Raw genomic sequence first — 24,900 nt, 5'->3', positions numbered from 1 at the left:
AGAGAGAGAGAGAGAATTGGTGTAAAGGAGAGGAGGCCATTTTAGGTACATCGTAAAAGTAAAATAACAGATTTAGCCTTAAAAGTGGACTTATATGAGTAAAACTGTTATGGTGGACTTATGTAGGAGAAAATGTTCAGAATGTGACTTATATGAAATTTTCTAATATCTTAATACACACCCCTTACTTAATACACCACCTATCAAGTTTTTCATTTTAGTATTATACTTAATACACATTCCAAACTGCCTAAAACGTCCTTAATTTATGAAATATTCCGTTATTTAATATAATTAATATATATTTACTATTTGGTACCTCTTTTTACGTATTATTTCGTCTAATTTTTGCTAGAAATTTTTAGTTATCATTGTTCAATTTATAATCAAATGATTATTGTTATATTCCGACTCCGAATCACCAATACAAGTTTTCAAAATTCACAAGCTAGCTAGTACAACTGTAGAAGTACAGTAGCTATTAAACATAGATAGCTAGTTATTCGATAAAACATGTCATGATAAAGATGCAGTACTTGACAATATAATCTCCAAGATCAAACTAAAGCTGATAAATATGCAGTACTTGACATTATGATCTGTTGTGTAGAGATTAAACAAGAAAACACTTTAGCACACGAGTCAATCGGAAACATGATCTAAGGCATGGCGTCACTTATCCTATGAGCATGCAAATTATCAGAATTATATCTGCCCTAAGTTAATAACAGAGACCAAGACAACTTTGCGTATGAATCGATCCAAAATTATTATGGTAGATGAAACCGCATCTTAAGGACAACCATGGCCGAGGCAGCCTCAAGGATTGATTTAGATCCACGAATTCATGATAATTAATCAATTAGAAATCAAAAACACATAAGAACATGCTACTGCCCCAAAACCTAAATCACGAAATCATCATATATTCAAGAAGTTACAAATCAAAACATAGAACAATCAAAGATCACAAAGAAATCCGAAAACCATGTTTGATAAATAAAACCAAAATCGAAAAGTATATTACAATAGAGTTTGAGCTGATACGGATAACAAAAAAAAAGAAACAACCCAAATAGAATTGTGGAGAAGAATTGGGGTTAGGGAGAATATGTGTTTTCGACGATTTTAGGGTAGAAGACGTTGGAAAGAATACTTCTAGCGCGATTTATTTATTTTTAATAATAGATATATGTTTTGGTCATTTAACTTACATATTACATCTCAATAGAAACATAAAATAATAGAGGTGTGTATTAAGAGATTAGGGGTGTGTATTTAAAATTTCTCTTACATTTAACATAAGACACAACTACTATTTTCATGAGAAATATCTACCATTTAGATGAGAAAAATCACATAAATGTAGACTTTCTGGAAATATAAATGGTTCTTATGATTGAATGAATTATTGAAGGTGAAAATTGCAAAGTTTACATTTAACATAAGACACAATTACTCTTTTCATGAGAAATATCTACCATTTAGATGAGAAAAATCACATAAAGATAGACTTTCTGGAAATAAAAATGGTTTTAAGATTGAATCAATTATTGAAGGTGAAAGTTGCAAAGTCTAAATTTAACATAAGACACAACTACTCTTTTCAAGAGAAATATCTACAATTTAGATAAGCAAAATCACAAAAAAGTAGACTTTCTGGAAATCAAAATTGTTCTTGAGATTGAATCAATAATAGAATGTGAAAGTTGCAAAGTCTACATTTAACATAACACACATCTACCATTTTCATTAGAAATGTCTACCATTAACATAAGCCAAATCAAAGAAAAGTAGACTTTCTGGAAATCAAAATTGTTCTTGATATTGAATCAACCCATGATAAAAGATGGAAAGTCTACATTTAACATAACACACATTTACTATTTTCATTAGAAATGTCTACCGTTAACATAAGCCAAATCAAAGCAAAGTAGATTTTATGGAAATCAAAATTATTCTTGAGATTGAATCAATAATGGAAGGTGAAAGTTGCAAAGTCTACATTTAACATAAAACACAGCTACTATTTTCATGAGAAATGTCTACCATTTAGATGAGCAAAATCACAAAAAAGTAGACATTTTAGAAATCAAAATTGTTCTTAAGATTGAATCAATGAAAATTCACAAAATAAAAATTGACCGTATGATGTGATCATTATAATGAAACATGGGTATGATATAAAATTCAACTGGATTCAACAATGTTCCCGGCTCGATTAAAGCAGTCAACCCTAATTCATCTTCATTTATCACACGAAAACTATCTTACATACCTCTTTGTGACCTTGTTTGGTCAATTCTTCAACACAATAAAGTCTCACATAGATAAGACATAACCACCCATGTAAAACTTTGGGAACGTTTACCACCCGAGGATAGGGCTCTCCTTATTGAAGCATAAGCGTAAATAAGGTTGACCGCTTCGATCGGGGCCCAAACATTGGCGAATTAAAGTGATTTTCCTTTCGTAACCGTATTTTACTATACCGATCACATCTTATTTCATGAGATTTTTGAAAATTTTGTTTCCTCTATATAGTTGGTTCACAAAGTTGTACACTAGCATATAACCTACCAAACAAGTTATACGTATCACATTAGTAGGCACGTTATGATTCCGATGACTAAAATTCACAAAATAAAAATTGACCGTATGATGTGATCATTATAGTGAAACATGGCCATGGTATAAAATTCAACTGGATTCAACAATGTTTGGGGCTCGATCAAAGCGGTCAAACCTAATTCGTCTTCACTTATCGCACGAAAACTATCTTACCTACCTCTTCGTGACTTAGTTTGGTGAATTCTTCAACACAATAAAGGGTCACATAGATGAGACATAACCACCCATGTAAAACTTTGGGGCCATTTACCACCCGAGGATAGGGCTCTCCTTAGTGAAGCATAAGCGTAAATAAGGTTGACCGCTTCGATCGGAGCCCAAACATTGGCGAATTAAAGTGATTTTCCTACCGTAGCTGTATTTTACTATATCGATCACATCATATTTCACGAGATTTTTGAAAATTTTGCTTTCTTTATATAGTTTGTTCAAAAGTTGTACACTAGCATATAACCTACCAAACAAGTTATATTACTTTAGTAGGCACGTTATGATTCCGATGACTAAAAAGTGTACTTTTTTATGATTTTGCTCACCTAAATAGTAGACATTTCTCTTGAAAAGAGTAGTTGTGTCTTATGTTAAATGTAGACTTTCCAACTTTCACCTTCAATAATTGATTCAATCTTAAGAACCATTTTTATTTCTAAAAAGTCTACATTTATGTGATTTTTCTTATCTAAATGGTAGATATTTCTCATGAAAATAGTAGTTATGTCTTATGTTAAATGTAGACTTCGCAACTTTCACCTTCCATTATTGATTCAATCTCAAGAACAATTTTGATTTTCAGATAGTCTAATTTTTTGTTATTTTGCTTATCTAAATGGTAGACATTTCTCATGAAAATAGTAGTTGTGTCTTATATTAAATGTAAACTTTGCAACTTTCACTTTCAATTATTGATTCAATCTCAAGAACAATTTTGATTTCCAGAAGGTCTACTTTTTGTTATTTTGCTCATCCAAATGGTAGACATTTCTCATGAAAGTAGTAGTTGTGTCTTATGTTAAATATAGATTTTGCAACTTTTGCCTTCAATGAGTTTAATCTCAAGAGAGCATACAAGAGGAGTTAGTTTCTTGCAACGAGATCAATTTTAGTAAGAAATTGACATATCGATGAGACAAGAGAGAGAGATCGACGAGACAAAGGTGTTCAAATTGTTTGAGTTAGAGAGAGAGAGAGAGAGAGAGAGAGAGAGAGAGAGAGAGAGAGAGAAAAAAAAACTAACCCCGTTAGTGAGAGAGTGAGAGTTAGTTTGAGATTTAAATTGGATGACCAGTCAAGCAGGTAGTAGGTCATCATTAATCTAGTTGGACCAATCATAAGCAACCATGTGGTTAAGGTATCCATACCTTAAGGCACACAAGTATTTGCCAATAAACATTGCCTTGCAACAGGAAACATGAAAAGATATAGAATGTTACCAGAGACATCATTCTCATTTAACAAATACAAAAACTTGAGAAAACAACAGATGCAACTAGGCCACCAGACGACTTCGAACTCAGCTGAATTGTTCCCGGCCGGGTTGCGAAATTTGTTAAGAACAGCTACCATAATCATACTATATAAATATAATCATGTATTAGGTTTCTAGGCTAATCTCATGGAAAAGAACATTTCTTGCAACCTAGGAGTACAAATATAGATGTTTGAACTTGACTGGAACATAGAAACATTACATGTACATGTATCGATCATAAGCAAACTATTTTCTTATGATCATTGCTGCTGGAGCACACAAACAATGGAATATTTAGCTTATTTGGGAACACATTAAAAAATCAGTAGCCTTTGATGAGCTAAGGTTATAAACGAAAGAACCTAGAAAGAATAGCAACGAGGGGACCAAGTAGCAATTCACTGATTTAGTTTTAGATCATATCACTCAAGACACAGAAGGGTGATAGAAGGGGCCTGGGGATTCCCAAGTGCCATTAGCAGCAGCAGCTGCCCAACTGTTTTCGAACTGCAAGTACTGCTGCTCTGCAGGCCAAGCACCACCACCTTCCATGCCTCCTTCAATCTGTGACATTTGCTGCGTTACGGTCACTTTACCGTGATCTCTACTCGTTGTTGGCAACTCCATCGGACACTGATCTGTATATGACATATTCACAATTGACTGCTGATGATCAGTCGATACAGGCCATGTAGACATAGGCAGTGTGTTGGACCAAGGCACTTCATATGCCGGAGATTCATTGCTCCACACCATTCCCGGGTTCAACGCAGCGTGACCGGCCGCAGTCGCCTCTGTCTGATCTCGGACATCAAACCTAAGTTCATCGCCGGTCACGCGATCATTTTTGTGAGAGAGAAGTTGTATACACTCATTTTGAGCAACACTTTTTTGTTCTGAGGACCCTGCTACATATGAACCCTGCTGAATAGGAGGGTTCGCAAATCCAACCCCACCGCCACGTGGCACAACAGGAGGACACGGATCAATCTTCTCATGCACCCGACCAAGTCCCTTGCCATCAAGCAACTTAGCCTTGAGCGCACCACGCAACCCATCTGCTTCAGCTCCATTGTCACAATCAGTCTCGAACGAAAACGGTTCCATATTTTCCGAACCTCCCACGCCCGCACCATTACTCGACATAGGAAGTTCGAAGTTAGTGCGGGCGTTTGGGCCGCGCAACGTTCGTGCGGCTTCATCATAAGCCCTAGCAGCATCCTCAGCAGTGTCGAAAGTCCCGAGCCAAAGCCTGACCTTTTGCAACGAGTCTTTGATCTCCGCCACCCATCTTCCCGACGGCCTCTGCCTCACTCCCACAAACCTGTGGTGCCCTCTCGACGATGACTTCCTCCGGCCACGGACGCCCTCGTTTTGAGTTCGTGCAGTAGTTCCCATGGTAGCTCTAGCTTACCTTGGTTTGAAAACCGAGAGGTAGGAAGTAGTGGTTGATTTATAGTGCAGTACAATATACCAGTGTTGTAAACTGACAAATGGAAAATGGCCAAAAACGTCACCATTCCATCCTTGCAGGCGGTGTTGTTTGTAACGAAAGATAGCAATATAAAAAACCACAGAAATGGTCATCAATATATTTTTGTGTGCACAATCAAATGATGTAATTGCATACGAACAAGGTTTTGAGTTGTATATAAACTAAGGGGAAAACCCCAGAAAACCGTACTAAACGTACAGTAATATACGGTAAAAAATACTGGCATTTTGTTTGGAGAAAGCAAGAACGATTATCATCCATCCTTAATTATCCTAGTATTTACTGTTGGAGAAAAGAATCAACTCCATTGGAGTTACCGCTGTAACTCCCCTTTTTCCTATACGAAATCATTGGATTTTCCGTTTATCTTGCAAGTAGTACAGTAAGGATGATAACTTGATAAGATTCCCATAAGTTAGGGATTGAGCTCCTCTGCAGTATTGCACCGTGAATTTCACCAAATCTACACGCTTAAAATAATCTAACAGCTATTACAATTAGCACGTCATCTAACACATGTATTGACTTTTTTACCCTGCTAAACTGACGTTAAAGTGGGTATGGCTCCGTTTATCAAGAATTAAAATGGAGGAGGCTCACAGACTGGAAATTTTTCAATGCAGTGTGGGGATATGAATCTTTCTTTCTCTTAATCAATTCATCTTCTTATTACGATTAATAGCCCACCACTATAATTTATTAATTGGAAGTTCATTTAAACATCAAGCACATTATATGTAAAGAAATTAAGTGAGGAGATATTTCAAGGAAAACCCCAGAAACCCTTTGTTTCTAAAGAAACAGAAGGAAAATCTGAGAAGCAACTGGGTCGGACGGAAATAAAGAGGAAGCAATTAGAAAGTGACTTGGATTCAAGATCCCAATTAGCAAACAACAATCTTTGCGGAGAGGAAACAAAATAACCCAGATCACGGATCTTGAAAGGAAACGAGGAAGAAAGATCGAAGATCTCAATTGTATGACTCTGAGTTTTTAAATGTCTGAACTAGTGCTTCGTTTTCCATGACCAACGTTAATCCAGTTTGAAGGGAAAAGATTTTTTGTTTTCTTGTTTCTTTGTCATGGACTGACGATGAAGGTAACGGAAGACGGTAACATTGTTAATAAAACGAAAATGTAAAATAATATTGATGACGTGGTGAATTACTGATCCGTTAGATTAATTGTAGGACATGAATTTTATGAAATTCACCAAAAACTGCACCACACTCACTTTAGAGGAGCCGGATCCTAAGTTAGTTAGATTTCAACATGAAAGTTACCATGCTAATAGGTAAACAGGGGAAGGGAATTCACCGGGGGGCTAATTGGGGAACTTGAACACGGTCTTCCTTATGATGAAGACCCCGATGTGTACGTTTATGTGATTAATCCCCGGTGAGTGATCGAGTGGCACTTTAGTTCAATAATGCTGCTCTTTCTCTTTGTTTTTTTCACACAAGTACGTAAATCCACAACTGTGTCCAATAGATTATTAAAAGGGAAAATTCCATCTGCTATAGACATCTGGTTGATCATATAGACCAAGTCATCTAAAAACTTAGATGAGAGAATTAGTAATTAGGGATTAATTAAGCATTTCATGTCACTCGGCGAAGTCACTCTCAAACCTCGTATTTTTTCCCTAAATCATCTTATAAAATATAAAATGTAGACATAATAAGGGAAAAAGTTTTAGTTTAGTTTATACGCATCATGCAATTGAGTTACAAATTCAAGCTGATTATTCTAATGTTAGTTGTGCAAATTGCAAATTAACACAAATCTTTCTTTTCTTATATTGTTTTTCTTTGCCTCTTTAGAAAGAGGTTTCGTAAAGATTAGATTTTCTGCTACACTATCTGTCTTAATCGATGATGCTTGTAGTATCTTAATAAGTAGTTCATCAAGCGTTACTCGAAAAATATTAAGAGTTGTGGCTTTAAATTTTGACTTCATTTATAAAACATCGTCGTGTCATTAGATGGTATGCCGAGCCGAATGCTAATCAAAACACATGACAGGAAAATCGCACCGAAAACTAATTTTATATATATGAAATACTATAGGATGAATTTTAGTAAACAAATTTGTGACACGATTACTTGAAATGAAAAATAATTATGACTAAAATATAAGTTGGATATTTTTTAGTAAGGCTTCAAAAACATGTTAAAACCTTAGGCCCAGTAATGTTGGGCTTTGACCACACACATTTACCCAAACAAAATGCTTCCCGCGCTCCCTGCTTACTTTCTAAGCTAACCAACACTCTCTCTCTCTCTGAGTCACAGTTGCTTCGAGATTAGGTACTTCCGAAAGATACGAGGAGATTCAGAGTTAGTCTACCAAGATTCCAGTAAGAGATCTGCATATGTTTTTCCGCTTTTTCTGATTTTTTCAAATTTTGTCATTCTGTGCTTATGAGATTTGATTGCTTATGAGATTTGATTTGAAAATATTTTATTTTGGCAGTTAATATTATTCGTAAAGTCCATTGATCTTGCATGCCTTTTCAGGAACCATCATTCCTTTTCAACTTCTGTGTTCATTCCTTATAAAAGGGTGCATCTACAGTCTTTCATTCCACACACGGTTGCTTCACTAGGGTTTTCTAGTTTTTGTGTGCAGCTATTCTTCAGTTTCTCATATGGCAAAGGATAAATAGCCAATACTTCCTAATCTTTCTCCAGATCGGGTCGGCAGTCCAGTGATTCCACCCTCTCCTCTTGCTAAATTTTCATCTCCTCCTCCTTCTCCCAGACTTCATCCAAAGTTTCACAAAGCAAAGACCTTCCCTGGCACTTGGTATGAAGGCAAACCTTGGCGTCCCATGGTGCCCCTGGAGAATGATTTTGATCCTGACAAGATTGCAGTTTACCTTAGTTCCCTGGAAAAAGTCACTAGTGACTGGGCGCAAGACATTCAAACTCAGATAGGTGCACTCACTGAAGCGGTGCTCATCATGGGAAGGAGAATCAATGACCTCACTCAGCGTCTTCCTTAGCCTGCTACTTCTGATGTTCCTCCAGGATTTCAACCAAAGGCTCCTTCTGCAGAACCTTCCAGTGCCAAGCGTTCTCTGGACTTCATGCAGGATGATGCGGCTGCTGCCCCCTCTTCCAAGAAACCTTTCAATCCTTGGGAGCCAGAGGAAAAGACGAATCCTTCCGATGATATTAAATGGGGAAAGTGGTAGTCCTCTCTTTGACATGCTATTTAGGGGGAGAAGCCGATCAAGAAACTTTTTGCAGTATTACTAATTTTTTTTTCCAGTTTTCATTGAATAATTTGTTCTATTGAACTTCAAATATTGCTGGTTGTGTAAGTGCCTTAGCACTAGACAAATTTATGTTATTTGTCGTTTCCTTATAATTTTTGCATGGAGTTACTGTGTTAGTTTAATTTTTTTTTTTCTTATTGGAGATTTTGAAAAGGATGGAAACTGATTCTACCAATCTCCAAGATTTTTCCTTTCATTATATATGTGTTATCTCTGAACTATCTTTGCAGGTCTTGATCTTGTGTTGAATAGCAATGCCAAAGGGGGAGAATGTTGACATGTTGGCAGATCCTATTCAACACAAGGATTCCCAGTGAAGAAAGGAAAAAACTGTTACACGATCTGGAAGTTCAAGTGTTGATCACAAGTCTGCATAATCAGAGGTATTACCTCAAGTGTTACAGGTAATGAGTTTTTCACTGGATCGTTTATGGTAAGTTAATCTCTTTATTGGTTAATTATCTTGAGTGAAAAATTTCTGGTAAAAATCTTATGTTTAGGATTTTCTATATCAGGTTCTTTAGAGTGCTTATTTGCAAGATCTCTAATTATTTTAGGATATTTGACTTGGTGATTTTCCAAATCAAGTTCATTAGAATTAGTTATCTGCATAACTCTTGCTTATCTGGTTTTGTATGTCTATGTGCTTTATCATTGGCATCAGCATGATCAGGAAATTGAATTGCATATTTTTAATGACTTTGTTATAGCAGTAAACTGGTATATCCGTTTTGGAAAGTGTTCAACAGATGTAACATGATTGCTTCATATCTGAAATGATTTATGATTTGTCATTGAATGACATCAGTTAAGGGGGAGTATTTTCATACTCTATAAATTGCTTCTGCTGCATTTAGAAACTTAACTCTTGAGTTGTTTTCTGTTGACACTCATATTACAAACTGCTTGTGTGTGTTTACCTATCAACTAAGTGTCTCCTTCTTACTTGCAGATGGATTGCATTTGAGATTGTTGAAACCTGGTTTGGTGGAAGAGGAGAAATTGGTTGTGATTCAGAACCAAGGAATCCTGACTGTACAAGAAACAGTCGAACTTCCAACTGAAAGAGATATAGTTTCAGTATTGCTGCATAAACTGATTGTGTGTAAGAATCAGCTGTATCAGAATCTAGTTGTGTGAGAACTAGCATAGATGAGTGTGTGAGATCTCAGTCTAGCAATTCAGTTTCCTTTGTTAAGGTTACTTGATCTGCATTACTTGTGTGAGAAGTAAGAAGAGAGCATTGTATTCAAATTGTGTAGTTGTGTGAGAAGTACACTTTGTGTTTATTGTTTGAAGATTAATGGAATAATCTTGCTTGGTGTCTTTTTCCCTCATTGAGGTTTTTGCACCAAGCCTTTGATATTTGTGTGCGTACTGTGTTCTTACTGCACTTTAACCATTTCTATACTTATATTGTATTATATATTCTTCTAAGTTGTGATATAGGAGCTCAAGCAACAATGCCAACATCTGGGAACACTGGCTTTTGGAATTCAGCTTTTGGGAGCCAGCGTGGGGGAAGTAGAGTGGCTACATACACAGAAACACTTGCACCAGATTCTTTTGGTAATGGTAAAAGTGCAACAGTGGTGAAATTGATGTCAATATTGGCTATGCCCGTTTTTATAAATAAAAGTCATGAAGAATTACGCCATGAGGATTATCTCTTGGGGGATAAAGGTAATGTTGCGTTAAAAAAATCTCCGCACTTCTCAGTATTGATGGAAATTACTAAGCTTAATGTGTCATATCATAACTTTCAGTTGGAATGACTCTTGCTGGTGGGAGTGGGTTTGGCACCTTTACCACACAGTCAGGCCCTTTGAATCTTGCATCAGTATATATTTCATCTAGTATATTTTTCACAGACTCCATTTACCTCTACTGGCTTCGGAATTTCATCTTCACCATTCAGTTCATCATCTCCACCTTTTTGGCCTTCTTCTACAGCCAATCCTTGTACACCTCCATCATCATCTCCTTCAGTTTTTGGCCAAACTTACCCTACATTCACATTTGGCACCTCTATCAGTACACCAACTACATCTTCATTCACATTTCCAACTCCATCATCTAATTCCACATTTAAATTCACTCCCTCATCTTCTATTTCTTAGACAGGTAGTGCTGTTGGACAAGCATCTACTTCCATTTGGCCAACTCAAACTCCCTTCGGTCAAACAAATATGTTTAGTACCCCTTCCACAGGGTTTTCTACTACAACCAATTTGTTTGCACCTTCATCTCCATCCCATCAGTCTTTGGACACATTCCCTCTCCTTTTAGCTCACAGGTCACATCTGCGATTCCATTTTCAGCTCAAACATCAACATATAATTCTGGCCTACATAATTTCACATCTTTAATACCACAGACAGGTGGTACTTTTGGGCACACATCCACTCGCTTTGGTCAAAACATATTCAGTACTCCTGTAAGTATATGTCTCTTTCCAGCATAGCTATGATGCTTTATAAGATCTTTCATCGTTTTGTAACAATACGTGGTATTTACTTTGCTATTCTACCAGTTTGTAGACAAGGAGTCGGGCAAAGATATGGATATGGATGATTGGGTCTTTTGCTGATCCTTGGGCTGCAAGAATGATGATCAATGGTGATGATGTTGTTGATCTCTTGCTCTTCCTTCATAAGGTAGTCAGTTTTGTGCTAACATTGGATTGTCCTTTGAGATCAATTTGTTAGGATTATATCTAGCTAATTGTTGTAATTAGTAGTAAGCTGGTCATTAGTTTTTAATTAATCATCAGGGTTAGTTCATAATGATCAATGGATAAGTCACGTGGCTTCATTCTGTTCAGTCCCTTAATCCTATTTAGTCTGTACCTTACACTCTTTCATCAATTAATCAGAGCCATAGCTTTCTATTTCCCTTAGCTTTACTTCTTCTTCCTCAAGCTTTCATGGTACCTGAGCCCCAGGTTGCGACCTAGGAAGACCTTTCCGGCAGCTTTTTCCGGCGAGACTTCACATCGAAGCTCCGGTTTTTCATCTCAGATAAGAATCTGAATTTTTCTTTGTAAAAGAAGCTTTTTCTCTTAGTTTTTCCGCTGCTCTCTTGTTGATAATTTTGCTTGATTGATTCAATTCTTGTGATCGAAGCGTAGATTTTCTTCTGTGATTTGATTCCTGTTGATTTTATTGCAAGAAATCTCATTCGAAATCTTAGATCTACTTCGTTTATTACTCAAACCCTAGCTTTACTTTAAGAGCTTCAATTTTCTTTCAGAAACTTTCATTCCTCAATCATGTCTTTGCCTTGAAATTCTAGTTCATCAAACTCTAGTTCTTCACAAACCTCCAATGTTTACCTTCCTAATCTCTTACTTGATGAAACGAACTATCCTGCCTGGATATACTTTATGGAATCATTTCTTGGAGGCCTTAATCTGTATGGTTTTGTGGATGGTTCTATACCATGTCCACCTCAGTATGTGCTTGCCTCAGATGGTACTACCTCTGTGGCTAATCCTGAGTATATAGCTTGGAAGGTTCAGGATAAGAGCATTGTAAACATGATTGGCCAAACTCTCAGTCCAGTAGGTCGAAATTATGCTGTTGGCAGCAAGTCTGCTCATGAGATGTGGACTAGACTTAAGTCTAAATTTGCAGATTGTAACAAACAGAATATTCTTCAGCTTAAGGCTAATTTGCAGAATGTTAAGAAAGGTTCAGATGATATTGAGACCTTTTTGGATAAGATCAAGGTTGCAAAAGATGCATTAGACACTGTTGGTGTGTCAATTGATGATGAGGATGTTGTTTTAGCTGTGCTTAATGGTTTTCCCTTTGAATATGCTACTATAAAGACTATTATTCGTGCTCAATTCACATGTAGCCCCTTGAGTCAGTTGAAGTCCTTGTTAAAGGCTGCAAAAATGGAGATTAACAGTGAGTCTCAAAGCATTCAGAGCTTACTCACTGCTATGTTGGCTAATCTGAATCTTAGTCCTCAAGGTTTAGGTTCTTTTTCAAATGAGCAAAATGGCATATCTCAGTCTTCTGTGACTGCAACTTCAAATAGCAATACTGTAGTTCCTTCTATGTCCCACTCATCAACTCACTCTACATCTCAGTTTACTTCGTCACCGGCTCCTATCATACCACCTGGTTTTTCCAATCTTCATAATATAGCCTCAACATCTTCAATGCCTCCAGCCTATCCTTCATACCCCTATGTTCCTGCTCCACCTATGCCGTATAGTTTTCAAATGCCATCATATCCTTTGTTTCCTCAAATTGCTCTATTGACATGCATGTATGCTGGTAGAGGCATGGGCAGAGGTAATGGTGGTTCCTTTCAAGGTGGTAGAAGTAATTTTGGTCGAGGCAATGGAAATTTTGGAAGAGGAGGAAATTTCAATGGTGAAAGAAATAATGGAAATGGTATGACTTGTCAGCTTTGTAACAAGCTTGGTCATGGAGCTAAGACATGTAGAACTCTGTCTAATTTCCAAGGAACTGCAAATGCTACACAGACTCAAGAAAAATGTCAATATTGTGAAGGTGTTGGACACACTGCAGATGGATGTTTTTTCATAATAGGATTTCCTAATTAGAGGAATCAAACTGAAGATCATACAGCAATGTTTGCTACTTCAACCTTTGCTCCTCAATACTGGTTGGCTGACACTGGAGCAACAAACCACATGACCAACAATCTGCAAATGCTTCAGAATGTCACCCCTTATCCTACAAATGATGCAGTGCAAATTGGCAATGGTAAACTGCTTGCAATCACTCACTCTGGTGATGCAAAGCTTGGATTATTAAATCTCAATAATGTTCTACATATTCCTGAACTTACTGCTCATCTACTTTCCATATATCAGCTGTGTAAGCAGAATAACTGTTCAGTGTGGTTTGATGAGTTTATGTTTGTGATCCAGGACAAGGTGAAGGGCAAGGTGTTGTACCAGGGACTGAGTAAGCATGGTCTATATCCTATCCCTTTTGATTTGTCATTTCTCAATAAATCAAGAGCAGCTCAGTCAGCTTCAGCTCATCAGCTAGATGTTACTTACAGCAATCAGAATAAAGGTTCAAGTGCATCTTCTTCTTCAGCTTTTGTTGGACAGAAAGTTAGACATTCGTTGTGGCACAAGAGGTTTGGTCATCCAACAAATGAAGTGGTTAAGCTCATGCTTGCCAAAGCAAATATATCTTCTTCTGCAGAAGTTGATAATGTCATTTGTGAACCATGTCTTTTAGGAAAGTTTCATAAACTTCCATTTCCTAATTCTCAGTTTAGAAGCAATTCTTCTTTTGATCTTGTTCACTCAGATGTTTAGGGGCCTTCTCCATATTTTTCAATAGATGGCTATAGATATTTTGTCATCTTTATTGACGATTGTACTTGGTTTACTTGGATGTTTCCAATGAAAAAGAAAAATGAAGTATTTTCTTACTTCAAATCTCTATGTGCTATAGTTTCAACTCAGTTTAATAAGTCTATCAAGACTTTCAGAAGTGATGGTGGTGGTGAATATAAGAGTTTCAAGTTTCAATCCTTTTTAGCTGAGAAAGGTATTTTGCATCAGGTCTCATGTCCATATACTCCTGAACAAAATGGTGTTTCAGAGAGAAAGAATAGGCATATTAGAGAAACAGCAGTGACATTATTGCACAATGCCTCTTTACCTGATCAGTTTTGGTATCATGCATGTGCTACTGCAACTTTCTTGATCAACAGAATGCCTACCTCTGTACTTCAACAAAAATCACCTTTTGAGTGTCTTCATAATGCAATTCCTAAGATTGATATGCTTAGGGTATTTGGCTGTACTTGTTTTCCTCTCTTGACTCCATACAGATCAAATAAGCTGCAACCTAAGACCTTGAAGTGTGTTTTTATTGGTTTTGCTGCTGGATACAAGGGGTTTATCTGTTATAATCCAACTAGCAGGAAGTATATAGTCTCTAGACATGTATTTTTTGATGAAGAGACTTTTCCTTGTGCAGTTCAAAAAGACAAGAAATGTGTTGGCTCAGTTTCTGATCAGCATGGAAAAAATAGTGTCTCTGCTTCATGCTTACTCCCTACTCAGTCCCAGGTCATGCCTTCACCTGTCCACATAATCACAACCATCAATTCAGATATTAGTTCAGGTCAGTGTTCTTCTTCTGAAACTATTGACAGTCAACACATTCCAGATTCACCAACTGTCAGTCAACACTGATTTTGTGGATAATGATCCTGTGATTGTTTATACTTCTGATCCTGTTGCTTCCACTGATGCCAATGTTGTTCAACTTACTGTTTTTGATCCACAAGTTGACACAAACTGTTCAATTCCAAGAATCAGATGGTGTTTTGTCTTTATCTTCAGCTCCTGGTCATGGCTCTATTTCTGTTATTCTGCATTCTGAAAATAAGCACATTCCTTCTGCTCAGATCTCAGAGTCTAACATTCTTCATCCTATTGATGGCATGACCAATACTCCTGTTAATGATCATACTATGCTTATTAGAGCAAAACGAGGTATATCAAAGAAGAAATGTTTCATTGCCCTCCTTGCTAATATCCATTCAGATCCTTGTGTGTCTGAGCCTCAAAACTATAAGGATGCTTTAAAAATTCCAGAACGGAAGGAAGCCATGAATGAAGAATATACTGCCTTGATGCAACAGAATACTTGGACCCTTGTTCCTCTCCCTGATAATAGAAATTTGGTTTCTTGTAAATGGTTGTTCAAGGTTAAGAGAAATGCTGATGGTTCAATTGCTAGATATAAAGCAAGACTTGTTGCAAGAGGTTTCAGTCAGGAATATGGAGTTGATTATGAAGAAACCTTCTCTCCTGTTGTTAGACATACCACTGTCAGGTTAATACTCTGTCTAGCTGCTTATTTTAACCGGACTCTACATCAGATGGATGTCAAGAATGCCTTTTTACATGGTTTGCTTAATGAAGAGGTTTACATGATACAACCTGGTGGTTTTGTCAATACTCAGCATCCAAATTATGTCTGCAAGTTGAACAAATCCTTATATGGTCTGAAACAAGCTCCTCGAGCTTGGAATGAGAGGTTCACTGCATTCTTACCATCAATTGGTTTCACTGCTTCTTATGCTGATCCCAGCTTATTCATAAAATCTCAATCCAATGATTTTGTGTTCCTTCTTCTCTATGTTGATGACATAATCATTACAGGAACAAGTGACAGTCTTGTTTCTTCAGTTAAACAAGCTCTTCAGCTTGAGTTTGATATGAAGGATCTAGGAAAGCTTCATTATTTTCTTGGTCTAGAAATTCAATATCATACTGATAGAATTTCAGTTTCTCAAAGAAAATATGCTCAGGACCTTGTTCATAAGTCAGGTTTGGATGACTGCAACATTCATGCTACTCCATGCAAGTCCGGGTTGAAGCTTGTGAAAGATATTGGCATTCCTCTTCAGTCTCATGAAATAACTTAGTTTAGAAGTTTGGTGAGTTGCTTACAGTATCTAACTTTCACTCGTCCTGATATCACATATGGTGTTAACTCAGTTTGTCAATTTCATTCTCCTACTCATGTTCATTTGCAAGCTGCTAAGAGAATATTGAGTTACATCAGAGGTTCCATTTCTCAGGGTGTTTTCTTAAGGAGGGGTGTTAGCACGGACACTAAGACCTTATCTAGATCTTCTCTTGATCTTAAAGCTTATTGTGATGCAGATTGGGCAGGTGATCCCAATGACAGAAAGTCCACCACAGGTTTTGTGATTTTGCTAAACAATACTCCCATATCTTGGTGCAGTAAGAAGCAAACAGCAGTGTCTCGATCATCTACTGAGGCTGAGTACAGAAGCATGGCTGACACAACCTCAGAGCTAATGTGGCTTATGCATTTATTTCGTGACCTTCATATTCAGCTGTCAGATGTGCCAGTTCTTCATTGTGACAACATCTCTGCTTTAGCATTGGCCACAAATCCAGTGTATCACTCAAAGTTGAAGCACATAGAAGTTGATGTGCATTTTACTCGAAATCAGGTTAAAGCAGGTTCTCTCAAATTGCAGTTTGTTTCTTCAAAATATCAACTTGCAGACTTGTTTACAAAAGGCCTATGCTCTCCTCAACATCAGTTTCTCTGCTCCAGCTTGATGCTTCAAAATCATCATCAATCTGAGGAGGGGTGTTAGGATTATATCTAGCTAATTGTTGTAATTAGTAGTAAGCTGGTCATTAGTTTTTAATTAATCATCAGGGTTAGTTCATAATGATCAATGGATAAGGGTCACGTGGCTTCATTCTGTTCAGTCCCTTAATCCTATTTAGTCTATACCTTACACTCTTTCATCAATTAATCAGAGCCATAGCTTTCTATTTTCCTTAGCTTTACTTCTTCTTCCTCAAGCTTTCACAATTTCCATTGAGTTAGAGATGTGATATAGGAAGCCTGTTTGTAAAGGAGCTGGCAAAAGTAGCATACGCGTATAGAGGGAAGACAATAGACTAACAGAGCTTGGTAGTAGTATGGTACATTTTATGAATAAATGACAGTAGGAAATCACGCCTATAACCCGTGAATGAATAGTGAATGTGATTTAGGCTTACAGTACTGAATCAGGGTTAATCTATATGTCAAATTGTTATTTCTTTTATGTTCACAAGTTTGCACTGCATATTTACTCTGAGATGCTTTGCAGACATTTTGTTTTTCTTGTGACTACATAGATTCTTTTTTTTTTGTAGTAAAGACATATAAATTAAATACTCAGTTCACCTCACGCCATATTTTTTACCTTTAATGTTTCAATTCTGCCCTTAAAATTTTGAGAAAATCTGGTTTTTATTTTGTTTCTTTTATTTTTCTCAATCTGACAAAATCTAAAAATATATACAAATAGTCAAATATCTCATCAATATATTTGATGCAGACCTCCATTTTTCTCAAATCACATCCTATATATGTTCTACTCGATCTCTTTCTTGAGTTCCTTCTTTACGATTATGAATATATATATATATATATAATAAATAAGAACAAACAATCCTACCACACTGTATAACCACCATGTTGAAGATTGAAGTGATTCTCAAATTTGATTTGAATTTGAAAGATGTAGAGAATTTTATTTTATTTTTTTCGATATAAAGATGTAGAGAATTGTTGTTGTTTGGATTTTATAGATTTTAGTTTCATATTATATTTTCACAAAAATTATTGATTGTGGGGTTAGTATTGGAATATTTAGTTTAAAATTGAAATATAGGATGAACAAAGTATTTGGTGGGGTGACAATAGCCGCACCCTTAATTTAATTATGAAAAACCCATAAACTTTTGATGCAAGAAAAGAAGGGTGACGATTTATTCTAGGTTGACTATGATCTTCTCCGACCTCGCTATTTTTTTTTCCAACTTATAACTGTTTGCGCACGATTGGTGATCTCTCGTTGTAAACTGAAGAATCTTCATGAATTAACTTTAAATTATGAAAATTGAATAAAAAATAAATGTGAACAGTTTTTTGCTTTCACATACATATTCTGAAATGATCTTTTAGAATATAATATTTTTAGTACATGGTCATGTATCTATAAGACTACACAAAGATGGCATTAAAGCAAATTCATGGTTGCCTCACATAAATTTGTACCTTCTTGTATCTACGACTTTTTGCTTTTAAAACCATGTTTATAGCTTCTCGTTGTTAAAATGCACAGTTTCCTTAAGGGAAAACGACACGTTTAGCTTTTCCGAGATTCTTGGATACCTTTAGAATATACGTTATAAAAAAAACAATCACACAATGGACCGTTAGTTCACATCAAGGATTAATTTCCAACGATCAAATAAATTACCTTAGTTTAATATTCATCTCATTTCTTTATCCCCTATTGGACCATAATGCAAAATGGTAAAATAAAATAAAATAAAGTAAAGAAAAAAAACAGAGAGAAGCAAACCGACTGGGTCATTTTTGTTAGTTCATTTTGTCCGAATTACCACCTAAATTAAACGCCCCGTAAAATTCACGTCCTCTGCTACTCTCTCTGCTTAGTTTTCACGCTACGAGGCCGTCACTCATCCTCACTACTTAAACCTTTTTGCCCCTCTCCAATTTCTCACATATTCTCAACTCTCCGGAGGTTCCTTCTCCTCTCTCAATCTCCCAAACCCTCCGCCCCTTCTCCGATCTCACAACCTCCGCAAGCCTCAGATCGCCGCCGCTTCCCTACTTCGCCGCTCCATCTCCTCTTTCAGGTATAAACATTTCCGAAACCCTAGCTTCTTCTTTCTTCGCCTTCTTTATCTGATCTAACGATTACTACCACCGCTCGCCGATTATCGAATTCGTGTTTGATCGGATTGCGATGAGAGTTTTCGAGCCTGTTGTTGTCACCTGTCGTTAATTTTTGTTTGTGTGAAATTGTTTAGGGCGTTTTTGGTTAAAGTTTCAATGGCTGTGTGCTTTTTTTGTTGAATCCGTGGTGTGTTTGTGTTTTCAGGTTGAGATCGACGAGTTGTAGCTGATTTCTGAGATACAGAATCGCCGGGAGATAAGATGTTTGGTGCTTCTTCCAGCCGTAAGATTTCTTCTCTATTATCATTTCAATGTTTTTGGTTCGTCGAGTTGGATTATGCTGCCTTGTAGGACCTGCATTCTGTAATTTTTAATTCATTCGTTGCATCGATGAATTGTTTCTGTTGTTGTTGTATTCATCATGTACGAGTTTTCGTGCCGAGGTGTTTTTGACAATGGCAAATATATATATAGACTGTAATTAGTCTTACGCATTTTGTGGATTATGATTGTTTCGGGATTTCAGTCTCGTGTACTGTTTATGCTGTTTCTATTTCCTTTTGGCATTGTTTTTGTCTGTCAAGATAAGTGAATTGATGGAGTTTTGTTTTACAGCTTTTGGGCAGTCATCTAACAGCCCGTTTGGGTCCCAATCGGTGTTTGGGCAAAGCAGCAACACAAGTAACAATCCTTTTTCTCCCCAGCCCTTTGGTAGCACCAACACATTTGGTGCCCAAACAGGGAGTTCTTTATTTGGTGGAACTTCAACTGGCGTATTTGGTCAAACCCAATCCTCGCCTTTTGGTGCTTCATCTTCGCCAGCTTTTGGACAGCAGAGTTCTCCATTTGGAGCAGCTTCTACTCCAGCATTCGGTGCGTCGTCTACTCAAACAAGTCCATTTGGTGGACCATCCAGTACGTCTGTTTTTGGTCAGAAGCCTGCTTTTGGAGCATTTGGGTCGAGTCCTGCTCAAACAAGTCTATTTGGGAGCACAGCTCAACCATCACAACCAGCATTCGGAAGCAATATGTTTGGTAACACCTCTTCACCATTTGGTGGAAGTCAGCCTGCATTTGGAACTAATACTACCCCAGCCTTTGGTTCAACAAACACCACGGCCTTTGGTTCAACAAATACCTCAGCCTTTGGTGCCACCACCAACCCTGCTTTTGGTGGCCAAGCCACTCCAGCCTTTGGGGCCACAAGCGCTTCGCCTTTTGGTGGTACAAGTACTCCGGCCTTTGGTGCACCAAGTACTCCCACCTTTGGCTCAACACCAAGTCCTGCATTTGGAAGCACAGGATCTGCATTTGGGACAACAAGTCCCAGCTTGTTTGGAACTGGGGGAGCATTTGGGGCAACTCCAAGCACCCCGTCTTTTGGTCAATCTAGCCCAGCTTTTGGTACTACAACAAGTGCTCCTGCTTTTGGCCAATCAAGCACAGGTTTTGGCTTTTCATCAAGTACTCCTGCATTTGGCCAATCAAGTTCAACCTTTGGTAGCACCCAATTTGGTGCTTCATCTCCTTTTGGAGGGCAGAGTTCTTCATTTGGTGAGTATCTGAGATATTAACGAGTCATTCAACATTTTAATAAGAAATTCTGTTCAGATCTCATGGAATAAATCATCATATCATGGTTTATTGTTGCAATAATGTATTCTTATAATGGTGATGCAGGGGTTCAGTCAACAACACCAACACTTGGAAACAATGCCTTTGGACAGTCAACTTTTGGGGCCCAACGGGGTGGAAGTAGAGCGACTCCTTACACAGGCACATCTGAACCAGATAGTAATGGACTGGGGAAATTGGAGTCAATTTCAGCAATGCCAGCCTATAAAGAAAAAAGTCACGAGGAATTGAGATGGGAGGATTACCAATTAGGGGATAAAGGTATTTTTAAAGATTATTTCCTAAATTGTTATAGGAATTGTCAGCATCGACAACTTTTACTATTTGTATAAGATTGTGTAACTTAAAAGTGAACTTTCAGGTGGACCGTCTCCTGCTGCCGGGGGTGGCTTTGGCACGTCAACTGTACAGACAAATCCTTTGAATCCTAATCCTGCAACACCATTTGGTCAAACATCTTCAAATCCTTTCAATAATTCAACCTCATCTAGTTTATTTGCTCCAAAAACCTCATCCTTCCCTTCTGCTGGTTTTGGTGTCACTTCATCTTCACCATTTAGTTCGTCTTCACCGTTTAGTTCGTCGTCACCATTTAGTTCTTCTTCGCCGTTTAGTTCATCAACTCAAGGCAATTTGTTTACACCTGCATCATCAGCCCCAGCATTTGGCCAAACAGCTCCAGCATTTGGCTCTTCCCCATCATTTGGCCAAACATCGTCTCCGTCACCTTTTAGTTCACCGTCATCCTTCTCATTCTCTACTGCGGCCACATCATCCACTCCCTCATTCAATTTCCCCACTCCTTCAAACCCGCAGACACAATTTGGTCAAACAGGCACTGCCGCATTTGGGCAGAATTCATCTCCCTTTAGTTCAAACTTGTTCAGTAATACGTCCAGCTTGCAGAGCAGTTCATTGGGGACTACAACTAACCAACTTGGTAATACTCAACCAGCTGTAAGTATCCTCTCTCTCTCTCTCTCTCACACACACACACACACACACTATATATATATATATATATATAGTTGTTTGTACCAGTGTATTATGAGGTTGTGTCAAAGATGTGCTTACATTTTGTGTTAATTGCGCTTTCATTAGATGCCGGATTGATAGGGTTGATAGTGTTCATAAGTGTGTGTGTGTGTGTATATATATATTCATGTTGTGTTATGGGGGTTTCAAACTGCTGAATCATTTGCTACTTAAAAAGGTATATTTTGAAAAAGAAAAAGAAAAATGTGTTTTTGAAATTCCTAGTGAAAGCAATACCAAGACACTGGTTATACACTATATTTTGAGCAATATATCTTTGTATTTTCCAACTTTCTTTTGGATGTATTAAGCTGTAACGATGCTGTTGTATTAACTCTTTTTCTTTTTTTCTTTTTTTCTATAGCCTGCTTTTCCTAATTTCCAGACATCTCAGCCTTCTCAGAGTAGTCCTTTTGGCTTCAACAACACCAGCACTTTTGGTCAACAACAGCCAGGTAACTTGTACTTTTGGTTGGATCATTTTATTAAACTTTTTGAGCCTCTTTTGTTTTATTTAGTCGATTTCCTGACCTTGTCAATTGGTGCTTTTGGCTTTGTAGGCAATACAGGCTTTGGTGGTTTAGCAGGCATTTCTGGTCAGAGCAACTTTGGACAATTGTATGTCATGATTCACTTCTTTTGTAGTTATTAATGTGTTATTTGGTTCTTGATGTATCCACTTTGAACTGTAAGCGGGCAATTTAAAAGAAACCATGGCTACTAAATTACATAAGTTATAGGATGAATCAAATTTCTACTTGAATTTCAAATGTTCAGACAAAATTTGATTGGGTTTACAAACCATGTTATCTCGGACAAAACTTTCAGATCTAGTGTCTTCCTTGATCTGTTAGGGTTTTCTAACTTCATAATTTCATATAGCTTTATCCCAGTTGTTTGCTACCTTCTTTTTGGATGGACATTAGTGAGTTATGTTGGCTTTTACAGGTCTGTGGCTCAAGGCTATGCAGGTGTACAACAACCAGTACCTGCTACAAATCCATTTGGAACACTCCCCGCGATGCCTCAGATGTCAATTGGTCGTGGGGGAACTGCACCCTCGATTCAATATGGAATTTCAAGCATGCCTGTAGGATGAAATTTTATGAAGTTGTTTCTAATATTACCAAGTTGTTATTATGGTAACTATCAATCATGCATGTGACACTCTCTGTTTTTCTGCCAGGTTGTGGATAAACCTGCTCCTGTTAGGGTGACATCCATCTTGACTCCTCGACACCTGTCACAACGCCGGATCAGATTACCTGCAAGAAAATATAATCCTAAAAATGATAACCCAAAGGTTAGGATGATGCTTAAGCAAAACTATAATGTGCATGTTTCCTGTCTCAGCTTACACCTGTTTGCTTTCATCTTGCAGGCTTTTTTTAGTGATGATGAAGAAACGCCCACAACACCCAAGGGTGATGTTGTTTTCCATCCCAGGGAAAACCCAAGAGCGCTTGTCATTCGTCCACGAGAACAACAGTGGCCTCTAAGAGCGAGTGCTGAGAAAACAACAGCACTGAAGAATACAACTACTCCAATCCATGAGAACGGTAAACTTCTCTACTTCTTGTCCCATTGTGCTTATGGGGTAGTATCAGAAGTTAAAAATGAGGAATATCTGGGTACTAAATTATATATTCTTGTATGCTTTGTCCATAATATGAGTGCACTTGGATTTTATATTTGCATGTATTTCTTTTTCCTCTTAAACTCACATAGGTCAGCCTTGGTTTTGTATTGGGCACGTACAATCAGTATGTAATGCCATTAGTTACCAATTGACTTTTGGACTTATTGGTCATTGCTGACTCATACGACACAAATGTGTTTCAGGAGAGAGTTCGGGAGCACCACTCTTTGTGGGATCCAACTCTGAGGATAAAGACGGTGAGCACGTGTTTGCCATAGCTAGTAGCATTTATGTATTTTTTTTGTAAATTAAAACAAAAGAAGTATGATTTTGGCCCATACTCTGTGATTAACAGACCTGTTCTAACATGAGTTGTTTCAAAACCAGAAACTCTGCAAGAAAATGGTGCTGTGAAGGATCATTTAAATCATGTCAAAGCTAATCAGAAACCTAATGGAGTACATGATGATCGCGCCCTTGAGAAAGGGGACTCGTATACAACACTAAGTGGGCACAGAGCTGGTGAGGCTGCTATTGTATATGAGCATGGTGCTGACATTGAGGCACAAATGCCGAAGCTCCGACGCTCTGATTACTACACAGAGCCAAGAATCCAAGAACTCGCGGCAAAGGAAAGGGCAGAGCCAGGGTTCTGCCGTCGTGTGAAGGACTTTGTGGTTGGGCGACATGGTTATGGTAGCATAAAGTTCTTGGGGGAGACAGATGTAAGGCGCCTTGATCTTGAGGCTCTGGTGCAGTTCAACAATAAGGAGGTAATTGTGTACCGTGATGAGAACAAGAAACCTCCTGTTGGGCAAGGCCTTAATAAACCTGCTGTGGTTACACTTCTCAACATTAAATGCATTGAGAAGAAGACTGGCACTCAGTATACAGAAGGACCAAAAGTTGAGAAATACAAGGAGATGCTGAAGAAGAAGGCTGAGGAACAAGGTGCCAAGTTTGTCTCCTACGACCCTAAGAAGGAAGAGTGGACGTTCATGGTCGACCACTTCAGTGAGTACAATCTGAAAGACGAAGACGACTGGGATGTGGATGCTGCCCCAGATTGCTGACAGGATGTTGAGTCGGGTTTGCGGAAATGTCGTTTGTTTCTGGCCAAGGGTTGATGGTGATTGATTTTCGATTTGTATAGAATTTAGGCTTGTGGTATAGTTGCGCTCAAGCCTTGGTCAGCCTGTGTGGTTTAGTATTTTTCATTTATTTTTTGTTCACCCTCAGACTGGTCGCCTGAGTGGGCAAAACTCCGGTAACTAGGTCAGCCTCAAATTACTCGTTCATGTGAAAAGTAAATTCTAGAGTTTATAAATGTGGTTGATTGGTTTTTTGTTGTTGTTGTTGTAAATGTGTTTGATTGTGGAAATGTCAATGGAAATGTCTTTCTGTCGTTTGAATCCATTGACATTTCTTTCAGCCTGCATTCACATTTATGTATGT

The 24,900-nt window shown here is 37.7% G+C and overlaps 2 protein-coding genes across 2 annotated transcripts; one reads left to right on the top strand and one right to left on the bottom strand.

Annotated features, from left to right (window-relative positions):
* Window positions 1-4,525: 4,525 nt before the first annotated feature.
* Window positions 4,526-5,497, bottom strand: LOC101313172. The gene has a single exon (XM_004309516.1). It carries the CDS (start codon window positions 5,495-5,497, stop codon window positions 4,526-4,528), a length of 972 nt encoding a protein of 323 aa, XP_004309564.1.
* Window positions 5,498-19,016: 13,519 nt separating this feature from the next.
* Window positions 19,017-24,857, top strand: LOC101293837. Its single transcript, XM_004309456.1, has 12 exons — window positions 19,017-19,096; window positions 19,342-19,419; window positions 19,752-20,690; window positions 20,817-21,032; window positions 21,133-21,728; window positions 22,171-22,261; window positions 22,367-22,424; window positions 22,755-22,896; window positions 22,993-23,109; window positions 23,188-23,365; window positions 23,649-23,702; window positions 23,833-24,857. The coding sequence occupies exons 2-12, from the start codon at window positions 19,398-19,400 to the stop codon at window positions 24,516-24,518; spliced, it is 3,099 nt and encodes a 1,032-aa protein (XP_004309504.1). The 5' UTR covers window positions 19,017-19,096; window positions 19,342-19,397; the 3' UTR covers window positions 24,519-24,857.
* Window positions 24,858-24,900: the final 43 nt, after the last annotated feature.

Source organism: Fragaria vesca, unplaced genomic scaffold, assembly GCF_000184155.1.
Source record: "Fragaria vesca subsp. vesca unplaced genomic scaffold, FraVesHawaii_1.0 scf0512956, whole genome shotgun sequence".
Lineage (NCBI taxonomy): Eukaryota > Viridiplantae > Streptophyta > Magnoliopsida > Rosales > Rosaceae > Fragaria > Fragaria vesca.
The sequence above is the reverse complement of the archived record's forward strand: the minus strand, read 5'-3'. Positions and strand labels throughout refer to the sequence as shown.